This window comes from Nuphar pumila, chromosome 13 (genome assembly GCF_984573655.1).
Source record: "Nuphar pumila chromosome 13, dmNupPumi1.hap1.1, whole genome shotgun sequence".
NCBI lineage: Eukaryota > Viridiplantae > Streptophyta > Magnoliopsida > Nymphaeales > Nymphaeaceae > Nuphar > Nuphar pumila.
The window spans coordinates 98243828-98259366 of NC_143261.1; the positions used below are offsets into that span (position 1 = coordinate 98243828).

Below are 15539 nucleotides of genomic sequence, written 5' to 3' on the forward strand. Positions count from 1 at the left end.
AACGTCCTTACCTTTGGAATACGGACCTTTTAAAATCTCTTACAACACACATAATGATGAATGAACATTCAATGAACTTATGTCCAAGTGTGTTAAAGAAGAAGAGAGGTTGAAAGGGGAGAAGGTGCAGAGTGCACATATGGCTTCCCATACATCCAAGGTAGGACCAAAGAAGAATGCATTTAAGAAAAATGCTAGGAAGAAGCCAACTAGGGATAAGTCATCCCAAGAAAAGCAATCCAACTCTACTCCCATAAAGTGCTTCTTTTGCAAGAAGAAGGGACACATAAAGGCAGATTGCATAAAGTATAAGAAGTGGTTGAAAAAGAGAGGTAATTTGTCATTTATTTCTCATGAATGTAATTTATTACATATTTCTAAAAATAACTGATGATAAATCTTATATGTTTTGGCATTGAAGGTTGGGTCATATCTCTGAAAAGAGAATAAAGAGACTCGTAAATGAAGGGATCTTGAAATCTTTAGACTTTACCGACAATGACCCATGTGTTGATTGCATAAAGACTAAGCATACAAACACATATAAAGAGGGTACCAAACGCAATAGTGAGATATTAGAGATAGTCCATACAGATGTATGTGGACCGTTTTCCCCTGTTACACAGGCGAAAAATATTTTGTCACATTTATTGATGACTATTCTCGGTATATGTATCTCTACTTGATCTTTGAAAAATCTGATGTTTTTCAGATGTTTAAGGAATTTAAGAAAGAAGTAGAGAAACAAACCGATAAGGTTATTAAGATAGCCAGGTCTGATAGAGGTGACAAATATTATGGTAGATTTACTGAGATGAGACAAAGGGAAGGACCATTAGCGCGATTTCTCATAGAGGAAGGCATTGTGTCTCAATATACCATGTTTGGTAGTGCATATCAGAATGATGTAGCTGAAAGATAAATCGTGCGCTTAAGAAAATGGTCAGAGCTATGTTGAATTATTCAACACTTCCCATAAAGTTGTGGGGTGAAGCCTTAAGGACTGCTGTACATATTTTGAATAAGGTTCCTACGAAATCTGTGCCTAAAACTCCTTACGAGCTGTGGACAGGTAGAAAACCATCACTGTCTTATATGCACATATGGGGATGTTCTGCAGAGACTAAACTGTATAACCTTCACATTAAAGCCTTTGATCCAAGAACAACCAGTGGATATTTCATTGGTTATCCAGAAAGATCAAAAGGATACAGGTTTTATTGCCTATCTCACTAACCACAAATTGTTGAAACAGATAAGGCAAAATTCCTAGAAGATGGTTCAGTAGAATTGAGTGCATTTCAAAGCCTTGGTTTTGAGGAAGTACAAGATCCAGTTTCGTCACTTGTTAAGGAAAACATCGAAATATACCACATTGTTATTCCTAATAATGGTGTGGTTGATCATTCGATTATTAATGCACAAATCCAAAGTGAACCTATTGTGGACAATACGGAAGAGCAAGAACATGATGATCAGGTTCAATCTGAGTCTAAAGAACGACCTGTTTGGAGATCCACAAAGATTAGGAGATCTACCATGCATCCTGATTATGTGGTATACCTTCAGGCGCCTGATGAATTCATAGATATGAATGATGACCTGTTGACTTTTATGGAAGTTGTTGAAAGCAAACAATCTTCGTAGTGGATAGAAGCCATGAAAAAAGAGTTAGACTCTATGGCTAAAAATCAAGTGTGGGATCTTGTCACGTTACCTAAAGGAGTAAAACTCGTAGGGTGTAAATGGGTCTTTAAGACCAAAAAGGACTCCAAATGTAACATAGAGAGACATAAAGCAAGATTGGTTGCTAAAAGATTCACTCAAATGGAGGGCATTGACTATAATGAGACATTTTCTCATGTCTCAACTAAAAAGTCAATGAGTATAATTCTGGCCCTCGTAGCTCATTATGACTTAGAACTACATCAGATGGATGTGAAAACAACGTTCCTCAATGGAGTTCTGAATGAAGAGGTATACATGGAACAACCTCTTGGTTTCTTTAAAGATGATCGTTTGGTTTGCAAGCTTAACAAATCAATATATGGACTTAAACATGCCTCCCGACAGTGGTATATTAAATTTTCCTAAGTCATTATGACTTTCGGGTTTACAAAAAATATTATTGATCAATGTATATACCTTAAGGAAAGTGAGAGCAAGTTCATTATATTGATGTTGTATGTGAATGACATTTTACTTGCAACCAATGATATAAAGTTGCTTTCAAAGGCAAAACAGTTTCTTGCATCACATTTTGATATGAAAGACATGGGCGAGGCTGCTTATGTTCTTGGCATTGAGATCCGTCGAGACAAAGCAAAAGGTTTTCTAGGCCTCTCTCAGAAATCCTGTATAGATAAGGTATTAAAGCGATATGGGATGGAGAATTGTTCTCCTAGTTCTACACCCATATCAAAAGGTGACAAACTGAGCCTAAAGGATTGTCCACAGAACGATATTGACAAAGCACAGATGAGTGTGTATCCATATGCATCAGTTGTTGGCAGTTTGCAGTACGCGCAGACATGTTCTCGACCAGATATTTCTTTTGCAGTAGGAGTGCTTGGCAGATTTCAGTCTAACTCAGGTTTACCCTATTGGAAGGCTGCAAAGAAAGTCTTGCGGTACTTGCAAGGGACAAAAGACTATATGTTGACGTATCATAAAGTTGATCACCTCGAGGTCATTGGCTACTCAGATGCGAATTTAGGAGGATGCCTTGATAGTAGAAAGTCTACTACTGGGTACGTCCTATTACTTGCTGGGGGCGCAATCTCTTGGAGGAGTGAGAAGTAGAAAATCACTGCTGCCCACACCATGAAACCAGAATTTATTGCATTGTACGAGACTACTTCACAGGCTATATGGTTAAAGAACTTCATATCACAGTTAAAGGTGGCCGATTCCATTGGGAAGCCACTGAAGGTCTACTGTGATAATGAAGCTGTGGTGTCCTTTTCGAATAACAACAAAAGTACTACGTCATGCAAGCATATGGAATTGAAGTATTTTGTTTTTAAAGAAAGGACAGAGAATCATTTAGTGCATATTGTTAATATTGGTACCAAAAAGATGATCGTTGATCCTCTTACTAAAGGGTTAGCACCGGGATTATATTCCGAACATGTAATGAGGATGCGATTGTTAAACTCTTTTTGACATATGCACATAAATAAAGTGATCACTTTTGGTCTTTTGATTCTCATTATGGTTGTTGTTAATCTCATAAGGATTAAAGATTCAACTTAAGACCTATAGAATAGAATAAAAATGTCATTCTATTCATCAAGTTATTCCCATAAAGTTTTCTGGTTAAAGGGTTTATCGTCGGAACAAGTGGGAGAATGTTGGGATAAACCACCACGTTGGTGGTGGTTACTCACGATGTGGGTAACGCTCCCCATAAAGTGCTCCTTCCGTTAAACCTGCATGATATCAGAGGGAACGGTTACACAATCGTTCCCATTTTGTGTTTATAAATATATACAGGGTATCATGAGCAACCCTGGCGTGCGAAAGAGGAATACAGGGTCTACTCACCGGCTGCCTGAGGAAGCCTGCGCTTGTGGTGGCTGCAGCCCAGAATAATTCCGTCGCTAATCACCTATTTTCTTGCAGCCGTCTGAGCAGAGAATCTCAGACGACCTCCCTTTTTCGGTGACCACCGCAGCTCAGCAATGGCAGCATCAGGTACGCAACCCTCTCATGTGCGATTAAACTGTTTTAAATTACAGTGTTTTTGGTTTTTCCTTGTCACAGGGGAGGCGTTGCCGGAAACCGACCCAACAAGTTCTGCTAATAGCAAAAGAAAAACTCACTATTCAGACTTAAGTACGAAACTCCTATCCATAAAATAATAAGGCTTCGCTTATTTGTGTAACAAAAACCTCTGGACGGATTTGTTGCACAGTTCCGCAGGTTGCAGTTCTGTCTAAAAATAGAGTTATACTGTTTAGATACATCGGTGAATCTCAGCTATGCTCTTACTTGGACTTTCGCTGGAAAGGAGTTTTGCTAAAGAGTAATGAGTGCGGAAAATACTTTTTTTATGTTTCAGTAAAAGTGTAAATTCGTCACAAATACCCCAATATTCAGCAGAAAGCGAGAGAGTGGGTATTCGGTAAATATTGTGATATCTAGCAGCTATGCTGTAAAATAGCATTATTCTCAGTATGATCATTTTCTGTTATATTTAAAAAATTATTCTTCACCTTCTTCTTATTCTCTCTCTCATATGTTGGAACATAAGCATGACAGCTTATTGCATGTCGCATGCCCCAGTATGGACAAATGCAATGCATTGGGATCTACTTAGTTTTTCCAAGGCATTATTAGGTATGTTTGGTCCATGTCCAAGACACTTAGCTGTAATATGATTTATTTTCCAAGAAAGTAAGAAATTTAAAGGATCAAGTTACACTGGGAGAAGAATGCCGGATGACACTGCCAAACCTGCATAACACGTTCGACTGCACCATTGTCTGCTACATAGAACAACAGATAAGCCATGCTACACAATATAAATCTAGTTTTTGGTAATTGGATTTACCTTTTTTTTAAAGGATTCACTTTTTTTTGGTAATTGGATTTACTATATTTAATCTCTTTGGTTTGAATAGGGACCTATCGACCAACAGAATTTTGAATCCGACTTGGCCGGAGACGAGTATCTGCTATCATACAGACTAAATGGTGTTGGCGCCATTAGTTCCGGGATGGTGCTGGCAGACTGCTTCCATTTTGGGAGTAATTATATAGCTAATTCTTGCTATATATAGCTATAATATGAATTTTGTATTACTTGATAATATGTTTCTTGTTATGGTTGCAAATCGACATTTTCAGTTACTTGAATAGGGAGCTCTAGATCTTTTGTATTTTTTTTTTGAATTTATAACCCGAAGAAACCGCCTCCAGCAGGAAGACCGGTCACGCTGGATCAGCCTGCCATACCTACGGTCGTGCCGGCAGCATAAAACTCGGAGGCTAGGACCCCTGCCCCCGGGGCCTATGCTAAGAGCATATGTATGATAAAGAGAAAGTGAGGTAAATTGTTGTCCAGCAATTTCACCAAGCATCCATGAGTAGTCTTTTGCTTGGACTCTGAATAAGACGGAGAAGGAGGACTAGGCATTAATGCTGAAATTGACACGGTAGTCATGGGCTGTCCAAGCATTCAATTGAGTGTTGTTGCTCCTTCCTTCTACCTCAGAAACAAGTTTATTTACTCATGGATGTCTCTTCATTTTGTACAACCTTGTTATGGCCTGTGGCCCTATAGGTTGATCTCCACATATCAGACTGACCTTTTGAAGCACTGGCCAGGGCAGTCAGACAAGCTCTCTTCAGTCAATTTAATGCCTGGATCCGGATCTTTTGCAGCCACCAAACAATGCTGGCATGCCAAGTTGGTGATATAAATCATAAAGTTACTTGAGCAAACTTTTGTCTCTTAGACTTAGCTTACCATTGGCTCATTCACAGGTTGAGTCTATCCCATGCCCATTGGTTGGTCAAGCCTACATCCTCCCTACCTTGGCGTGGGTGAAGTAGTTTTTAATTTTTTTTTGGATAGTCCTAGAGAGATTCAACACCCCCCCACGACCCCCAATCACTGACTGCACACTGGCTGACCTCCAGTTGGTAAAAACCCTTGAGGTCCTCCCTGCCTACGGGGTAGCACACCCAGCTTTGACCTTGCAAGGGACACTTAATCGATTTCAAACTTGTGACGTCCGGTCAACTTGGTGGCATTCAAAAGTGGCTCCTATTATCCGTGACAGAACCAGGAATTTAACCCAGGTTGGGCACAAATACACAGTGAATTGAAAAGAAAAGCTGACTCAAATGGCCAATAAAAACCATAAATTTATGAGCACTATAAATAAAAATATGCGACTTTTACGATAAATAGCCAATAAAAACATAAAATATCATGTTTAAAATGTTGTTTTTAAATTTCAGGTAATTTCTCATGATATTTTCACGATCTCGCGAGGCTTGTCACTATAAGCACAGCATGGCATTGATTTTTTTATTGTAATTGTTTTCTAGCTCTAAGGTCCTTACAAAATTTACAAGCACTTTTCAGAATCCTCCTCAGAATAGCCTAGTCCATTGGGCTGGTCCACTTGTGGCAGCATCACCACCACAGCCTTTCTTGCCTTGATTTAATTGTGTGAGGATCTAAGTGTAATCACATTGCACACCAAAATTATGCCGCTGCACTTGGCTGCCCTTCATCTCACTCTTAGCAGGCTGTACTCAGAGATGGAGGTCTGCCAGGTAGCGGCACACTTCTGCTGTGTAATGTGATTACACCTGATCTGCTCTGTGAATTTCAAGTCCGCTTTTATGTTCTTTGTCTTCTCTGGATTGCCGCTGGCACCATACACCGGGCTCTGTCAAAAGTGGGACGCCTTGACTAAATATATACATTTAACATAGTTAGCTCGAGCTGCCTTGTCTCAAAAGACCAACAAACGTAGAAAGAGTTCAAGTCCGAGCTGACTCGCTGGGTTAGGTCATCATAAAAAGGACAAAGCACCAACTTATCCCTGCCCTCTTATATAAATAAGAAAAGGACCTTACCCATCTTTTCCTTTTTTCAAATTATAGACCCCAACTTATCCCCCTTGGAGTTATGTCACCATCCCTTCTGATATAAAATTCAATAGTTATTCTCACTCAATGACAAAAGTTTACCCCATGTACGTTCTTGCTGATTTAATTGACCTATTCTCCCTCAAAAAAGACTCAAGGAAGCAATAGTACTCTAGGGAAAACATACAAAGGAAATTTGATGATAACAAATTTACATTTACAAGGGAATTAGTTACTAACATTTCCCTTGGTATATATAGCTCACAAGGACTTGGAACTCAACGGTAAAGGGGCAGGTCGTATATCTCAAATTGACAGACATCACAAGTTCGATATCTGTGAGGTGTGTCCCTTATCGCAAGCCCAAAGTTTGGTAGATTGTTCCTTGGGGTTTTTACGTCCAGGTTGTGCAAGACTAACTTTGATCAGTAAGGAATAGAACCTGCCAGCAACTAAAAAATTGATAGTTTTTTCGCTGGTTATTTAAAAAAAAAACAGGCAATACTGCAAAGTTAAAGTGTGTTTGAGCTACAGTAGTATTATGATGGGTGACCTCCTCAGAAGTCTTGCACCTCTTCTTGCCTGAAAAAAAGATTTCCTTTTTGGATACTTTTGAAAAAACAGCAAAAATGCACTATCAAGGGCCTGGCCAAATAACTTCAGGGGGGGGGTTGTCCTTTGGTATACTGGTCCACCAGTCCACAAAGCTTGGTCCTACATTCCTATGCATGACTAGCCCAACACATGCCAGGCCAGCTTAGTAAGAAATACTCAGGATTTTTGACACATCTGGTTTGTCTAGTCTCTGGATAGGTAAGCCTGATAGGCCTGACTTTTACTGTTCCTCACTCACATTTCAGGCTCTACCAACTTGAAATCCAAATTTATTTGCTTGGTCCAGTGTCCAGACTCCTGGATTAAGCTTCAGGTGAAAAAAAATGAGGTAAAGAGACATGAATGTAAAAGGGAAGATGACCCTCTTCAAGTTTTAACCCTACAGGAATCCAAGACTATATGAACATGGAACGATGACCGGGATTTGTGCCTATGTACCTCCAGGACGAGAGAGAGAGAGAGAGACTATTTATTGACTGTACCACCCCCACTGAAGTTCCGTATCTCTAGGCCCCAACAACAACAAGGGAAAGGATTCAATAACTAGGCCACTAGCTCCCCTTTCTCTTCTCCCCAGTAGAAAAGAAAAGTGTGTCCTCTTGTTTTTATATCACCCTCTCCTTTCTCACCTCCCCTCTTCTTGATGGCACTGCCTCTTGCTTTCCTTCTCCTCAACTTATTGGTGAAAGTAAGCAGCACCAACGCCCAGGGAACCCCATCTCCCGTCTACTACCCAACCTCAATCTTCTCTGCCTCCTTCTATCATTACTTCAGAACTCTCTGGGGTCCCCAACACCAATATGTTTCTCCTGATCAATCCTCTGCCACCGTTTGGCTCGACAGCACCTCAGGTTCTCTCTCTCTCTCTCTCTCTCAATAGAGAGTGTATATATGTTTGATTCTTATTAGCTGTTTGTGTGATTTTGTTGTGAAAATCAGGAAGTGGGTTTAAGTCTACAATGCCTTATCGATCGGGTTATTTTGGAGCAGCAATCAAACTCCAATCTGGCTATACTGCAGGGGTCATAACTGCATTTTATGTAAGATATTTAATGACTCTCTCTCTCTCTCTCTCTCTCTCTCTCTCTCTCTCTCTCTCTCTCTATATATATATATATATATATATATATATATATATATATATATATTTGGTAAGTTAATGAAAAGTTCTAAATCTACAACGAATGATGATGAGACGATGCTTTTTGTTCAACGATCAATGTTTCGTCGATCGAAATCCACATATTAAATTTTAATCATTTATATAGTAAGGAACATATTTTAGATTATGATTTTTTTATATTTAAACACATTTTTTATAATGACTGCAAGCCGTTGATTTTTCACGTTTTGAGAAGTATTTAGAGAAAGAAAATCATCAAAAATGTATTTCTTACAAATAAATTATGAAGATCATTAAACAAAAAAAGTGCAGTCAGTAATAATTGTAGATTTTGGACCATGGTTGGACAATATATATATATATATATAGAGAGAGAGAGAGAGAGAGAGAGAAAGAGAGATTGATTTATTGGTTGGTTAAAATTTGCAGCTCTCTAATAATGAGGCACATCCCGGGTACCATGATGAGGTGGACATTGAATTCTTGGGTACTACACCAGGCAAACCCTATACACTACAAACCAACGTGTACATCAATGGGAGTGGTGATAAAAGGATTATAGGGAGAGAGATGAAGTTTCATCTGTGGTTTGATCCCACTGCTGATTTTCACCACTACGCCATTCTTTGGAACCCAAGAGAGATAATGTGAGTTACTGTTGTTTCAATTATTGTCGTCACTATTGTTACTACTGTTTTGCCAACGTTACTTTTTGCTGACTGCTCTCTGTCTGTGTGAAGATAAAGACTGCTCTCTGCCTGAATGAAGCGTGCCTTTATCAGAATTAGGGGTGTCAAGGAGTTGGGTTTGGTTCGGACCCAGGTGACTTGGACTAGATTTTTGGGTATGGTATCGGGTTCGGATCTGGGTCTAATCTGGTCTACTATCAGAGAAACCATTCCTCGATCCAATAAAACTACATGAACCCGACCCACCCGATAAATAATATTTTTTATCATTTTTACATTGAAAACTGCGAGACTTAATCGGAACTCGGGTGAGGTCCGGGTCTGGTATAAAATTTCACAAACTATACCCGAGTTTATGTATTAATCGGCGTTCGAAGCCGGGTCTTAATCAGGTCTTCTTATTTGTCACCATACCTGTACCCTATAGGGTTTGGTCCGGGTTGAGTCCAGGTAAACCCAACCCGTTGACACCCTTAATCAGAATGCTAAAAAATTGTACCACCTTTTCCAAACCTCTGATGGGGTGATCTGCCAAATCACAGATCTTTGGTGTTATGAGATCGTCACCGATCACTTCCGTTCATTGTGTAAGCAAGCACGGCTCGTATGACATATCATCATCATCAGCGGTTTATTGGTCTGTTGATCTCTTGAATGGATGGTGACTATCTCAATACACTGAAAGATTAGTGATTTGGCACATCACATGATTGATCTGCAATTCGAAACAGATGTGGGGCATCCCTTGCCCCCAAGGTTTAAGCAAAATGTCTATGCCCCTCTTTTGATTTATGTAAATTGGTTTTGATTAACTGGCAAGAACTTATTCTCATATCTTTTTTTTTTTGAAAGAAAGAACTTATGCTCATGTCGTGTATGGGTTGTTTGTTATGTGTAGATTCTTTGTGGATAATATTCCCATCAGGATATACACAAGGAAGAGCCGTTCCACCTTCCCTCTAAGGCCAATGTGGGTCTATGGTTCAATATGGGATGCATCATCTTGGGCCACTGAGAATGGAAGATACAAAGCTGACTATAGGTACCAACCCTTTGTGGCAAGGTTCACTAGGTTCATCATGAGGGGTTGCTCAGCCTACGCACCTCTGTCTTGCCGGCCTCCGGTGGGCTCCTTCGGTCTGACCCGCAGGCAAAGGCTAGCCATGCACTGGGCTCAGAGGTACTACATGGTCTATAACTACTGTTGGGACTCCTCTAGGGACCGCTCCCTTACCCCAGAGTGCTGGGCTTAAGAACCTGAAAACAAAGTCCCAGGAGCAAAGGTATACCCTCGCCTTGTCGTAAAAGGAAATTTTGTGGGTCCCATTTTTGAGGACAAAGGCTGCAACAGATATATGGCCCATGTGTATATAAATATGGGTTAGCTAGGGTACTTAGGCATTGTGTGGTGATGAATAAATTAAAGATAGAATTAAATAATGATGGAATGTGAAAGATGTAATGTGTCTCAAAACAATTGCTTGCCTTTTCCCAATTGTCATGTTTTAATGAGTGAGGAGTGATGTTAATTTTGGTTGTGGCATGATTGCTAGTCCAATTATTAGAATCATGCATTGTTAGGGAAGAGTCTCACTCAAAGGTGGCATTGGATGTGGTTTCATGTAATCCCCCCATGATAAGGGGCTTTATGTTATGTCAGTAATTTCCTATTTTGGTTGTGAAGATTGTAAGATTGCTATTGAGTGGTAATAAATGAGAAAACCTATTTTTTTTCCCTCATTTGTTTGCATGGTTCAATTTATGGAGAAAGACTAATTGAAATAGGACAGACAAAGACAATCTTTTTTGTTTGTTTACTGGATATGGATATTTCAGATTTGGCTTTTCTAAGGCTACCATTGATTGTGTTTTATGAAAAGTAAAAATAATGTTCAAAAGAGATTTACTTTCAAGATCTTATGAGAAAGTGAATCTCACCCAAATAAGATTTACTTTCTAAATTTTATTTTTACATTTTGTGTCAACCCACTTTTTTATTTATTTATGAGATTTTGTACCAAAAAGGTTTTATGTTTGGTTGTTTTTTGGGTACTGTTTAAATGAGATTCACTTTCTAAAATGTATAAGGAAGTTAATCTCATGTGATTATACCAAACGTCTGTCAATGGTTCCACCCTTTGTTCAGGAATCTCTTTGTCTCTCTTCAGGTCGAACTCTCGATGACCTAATTGGTTACTTTGTACCCGTAAGTTTTGAAGGTAAACGAAATGTTTTTCTTCCTTCTCAAAAACAAAAAAAAAAGGATATGGATATTTCACAAATGGAAACATAAAATTTCCCAATGGATAGCTACATTTATGTTCGAGCAATTTACAGAAAACTGCCTAATGTTTTGGTTGGTTTATTTAACTGCCAACTGCCAGCTTTTATATGTTATGTTTCAAAAAAATCTTGTTAAATTGATTCAATATAAAGCATGGTTTTTAGTAGATAAACAATGATAAACACATCTATCAATTTGGCTTAAGCAAAAAACACATTAAATATGTATTCCAAAAGAGTTTGTGACATAGACAAATGGTCTGCAAGCTATGCATCTCTCTCTCTCTCTCTCTCTCTCTCTCTCTCTCTCTCTCTATATATATATATATATATATATATATATATATATATATATATATATATATATGTATGTATATAGTGTTCTTTCATACTTTTTTGTTGGGACTTGTTATATCATCTATTGGAAGCTGCCCTAGGTGAGAAAAATAAAGGTGTACTTTCGGAAAAAATTAATCTCAAAACATCCGGTTACAAATGTTTCTTGCTTAATCTAAAAATATAATTGTGTTTATCATTATTTATTTACTATAAATCATGCTTTACATCAAATCAGTTTAGCCAAACACTTTGACCATTTTCATCGTCAAATTTTAGTGTTATATGAACAATTGGTTTTTGATCCCTCTAAAAGCATGGAAAGTACATTATCTAAAGCAATGTGAGTTCAAATTGAACAAATATCAATATATATTGATAACGCTTTAAGAGATAAGGCCATTTAGGGCCTACATGCTACTGGTGTGAAATATTTCTTTATCGGCAGAGTAGCTTTTGATCCGGGTCTTGGATAGATAAATGTTTAAATAACTATTCCAATTAAATGAGAACAAGCATACATAATTATGATTGATGGTTTGGATTGGAGCTTTTGAAGAGAGAGAGAGAGAGCCGAAAGTAATTCAACATTACCACTCAAGAAGATCAACAAAATGTTGAACCCATGAACTGAACAAGAACAAAAGCCAAAACAAATAAAGAAAGCACAAGAGAAAAGAACATTAGACAGATAAAATGGGCTCACGTCAGAGCCGCTTGCCCAGATTGCGACAAAGGATAGGTAGCATCAGCAGGAAGGAGTGGAAGATCACTAAGATGCAAACGCAAGATCGCATAAACGGTGTGAGAACAAGTGTCTAGTGAGAGAAGGGTGTATCGTGTTTGCTAGGCTCGAGCTAGACCGTGAAAGTAAATGAGCCGAGCTTGTACACAAGTCCAGGCTCAATCTACACAAAGATCTTGATCAAGCCACTAAACTCAATAAAGCTCGAAAAGCTTGAGTAAGCTTGAGTAAGCTCGAGTAAGCTCGTAAAAATAATATTTTATAAAATATGTTTGCAAACGTATAGTGTTTCTCAAACGGGCAGACTTTCAACTTTTCTTGAAAAGATCACGATTGGGAATCTGTTGCCAGTATAACTTTCCACGTTTTACGATAAACTAGCCTGTTTTTTTAGAATATGTATTATTTTTTCGTCAAATAATAAAAAATGCCCAGCTTAGCGTAACGGTGAGGCATTTGTACACACTTTTGGAGAGGTCGGGGTTCGAATCTCACCTTTTCAAAAGTAAAAGATCCACTTTCTTTTAAAACTCAGGTAAAAGCTCGGCTCGAGCTCGGAACTGAGCTGAGTCTGAGTGAGCCTAGTTTGAAAAGAGTGTGATCCACGCATACATGCAATCATTACATATTTCTTTTGACATCTTCATATTTTAAAAGTGAAAAAAAAAGGTGTTCCTTCATATGTTATTCTTATCTAGCACGTTGTCGTGTTTCACCTTATCAATTAAATAAATACTCATGCATGTCTACGCTTACCTAACTTTGTTATGTTTATTTGTTATACAAAACAAAAAAAAAAACCAATCGCATTATTTGCTTTAATAATTGATGCTAATAAAAGTATAGAATTATTGAGTTGAAATCACTTTCTTTTCATATCTTTTGGTGTTTTTTTTATAGATGGGGACCCTATGGATGTAATCTAAAAGGCCTGCAAATTAGAATATGAGCACATATGCTGGTTTTTTAAGGGCTTCAAAAACCAATCTCATAATATACCAAAACTCTGACTTAAAATAGCATATTATAACATAAAAAGGAACGGTTTAGTTTTTAGCATGACAAACTATGTTGAAGGTTAGATTGAACCAATCAAGTTGGAACCTATAATTTCTAGCTCAGTAATTATGTACTTTCGTTAGTTTCATTTGAAAACACATACTATTCATTGTTAAATCAACGAAAGAGAAAAAAAAAGAGTTGAAAGAAGGAACCAATGATAATGGATGCCTATAATAAGCTTTTGAGACCATCAAATCAAGCCTAACTTATAAGTTGTCTATTAATATGAAAAATGCTTTGGCATTTATTTGTTTTTTTTAATAAAATCAAAGTGTTATATTTTTCTTAACATGAGGTGCGGGGCATAAAAAAATTTAGAAATGAAAAACATTGCTAATTTTCTTTATGTCAAAATGTTGCAAGTTTAAGATGTAACTTGAGTTATGCTTTATGATCATGTTAATTAAAACTCGATAACAAGTTACTAAGTCAAGATATACGATAAGCATGTGAGGGCTTTGCTCATCTAGGCCTTTGGGACTTTTTTTCTCCTTTTCGAGTGAAAAATTTAGGGATGTCTCCCCTGTCATTTGAACTTTGAGACCAAGTATGCTACGCTAGGATTTACCAAGCCTGACTGGATAAAATGGATACCGTAAACCGTGATTTGGATCAGGACCAATGGATCCCATCCTAACTCATCCACACCTTGGACTATGGATGCAACTTGGCTCCAGCTCCAGTCCGAAACATATCCAATGCATATCAACTTATTTAGATAGTATATATCAAAATCCAGGTCTGACTCAAAACAAATATAGTCAGTTCTAGTTGGAATTAGGTGAACAAATACGTTAGGATCCAGATTAGAACCAGGTCTAACCCAAACAATTTTGCTTTTTCGCTTAAAGAATGATGTTTTTGCCTGTTTTACAATGTATCCAATAGCGCAAGGTCTTATATAACAACAACAACAACAACAACAACAACTACGCCTTCATCCCAAAACAATTGGGGTCGGCCGGCGATATGAACCAACAAAGAAAATCATTATGGGTCTTCCACATTAATCCTTCTCCTCCATTCATTTCTATCCAATGTCATGTCCTCGGTGAGGTTCAAAGCATTCATATCCTTTCTTATCACCTCCATCAATGTCTTCCTAGGCCTACCCCGACCTCTTTTAACTAATATATTTTCCCATTTCTCCATCCTTCTAACTGGAGCATCATTAGGCCTTCGTCGAATATGTCCAAACCACCGTAAACGATTCTCTCTCATCTTATTTTCAATAGGTGCAACGCCTACCTTCTTACGTATCTCCTTGTTCCGAATCTTATCTTTTATTGTATTTTCACACATCCATCTCAGCATACGCATCTCAGCTACACTCATTTTTTGAATATGATGTCTCTTGGCAGCCCAACATTCCGTACTATATAGTAAAGCGAGCCTAATTGTCGTCCTATAAAACTTTTCCTTCAACCGCAATGGCATTCTATGATCGCACAACACTCCAGTTGCAGTCTTCCATTTCATCCCCCCAACCTTTATCCTATGATTTACATCTTCATCAATCCAGGTCTTATATAACAACCAAATCCAAAATTGTGTTATAATATCCAAATAGTAACCAGATCCGTAATCAGACCCACCCTTCAAATCCGGACCCTGTGTAGGGTCAAGGTTGACCCGTCCATATCCAACCCGTTTTCGTCCGTACCTTGGCTAGCAAGCAAAGCTCAATAAATCGTGGTTTACTTTTAAGTATATTTAAATTGGTGGAACCCACACCTTGTATGCAACGCGTAGAAAGAAGGACCGAACCCGCGGACGAGGTCTTCTCCAAGGTAACTTCTGAAATGCGCCTATATTTTTAGCATTATTAAAAACACATCTACAGTTTAAAATTTTCAAAAAGGCCACAAAGCCTTATTTGTGCAGAACAAAAACAATTTTTTTAGAATTAATCGCAGTTGCTGCTAAACCTATCTATCTTTCTGTAGTACAACTACAAAAATTACTACTTTTTACTTTCCAGCAGTTACAATATTCCTTGGTCCTACTCCAATATGTGTTTTGAGGATTTAAAAATAAGTTTACTTTGATTCGATATATTCTTCTTTGATCCTTTATG

The 15539-nt window shown here is 38.0% G+C and overlaps 1 protein-coding gene across 1 annotated transcript; it reads left to right on the forward strand.

Annotated features, from left to right (window-relative positions):
• Positions 1-7867: 7867 nt before the first annotated feature.
• On the forward strand, positions 7868-10289 carry LOC149819388 (putative xyloglucan endotransglucosylase/hydrolase protein 32). Its single transcript, XM_089986397.1, has 4 exons — positions 7868-8075; positions 8164-8264; positions 8777-8994; positions 9935-10289. Exons 1-4 carry the CDS (start codon positions 7868-7870, stop codon positions 10287-10289), a joined length of 882 nt encoding a protein of 293 aa, XP_089842523.1.
• The last annotated feature ends 5250 nt before the right edge of the window (positions 10290-15539 follow it).

Bases quoted from the DNA above. Each gene is read 5' to 3' on its own strand.
- LOC149819388 (XM_089986397.1), top strand. From the start codon at position 7,868: ATGGCACTGCCTCTTGCTTTCCTTCTCCTCAACTTATTGGTGAAAGTA. The intron at 8,265-8,776 runs GTAAGATATTTA...TAAAATTTGCAG, and splicing joins GGGTCATAACTGCATTTTAT to CTCTCTAATAATGAGGCACA. The intron at 8,995-9,934 runs GTGAGTTACTGT...TGTTATGTGTAG, and splicing joins TGGAACCCAAGAGAGATAAT to ATTCTTTGTGGATAATATTC.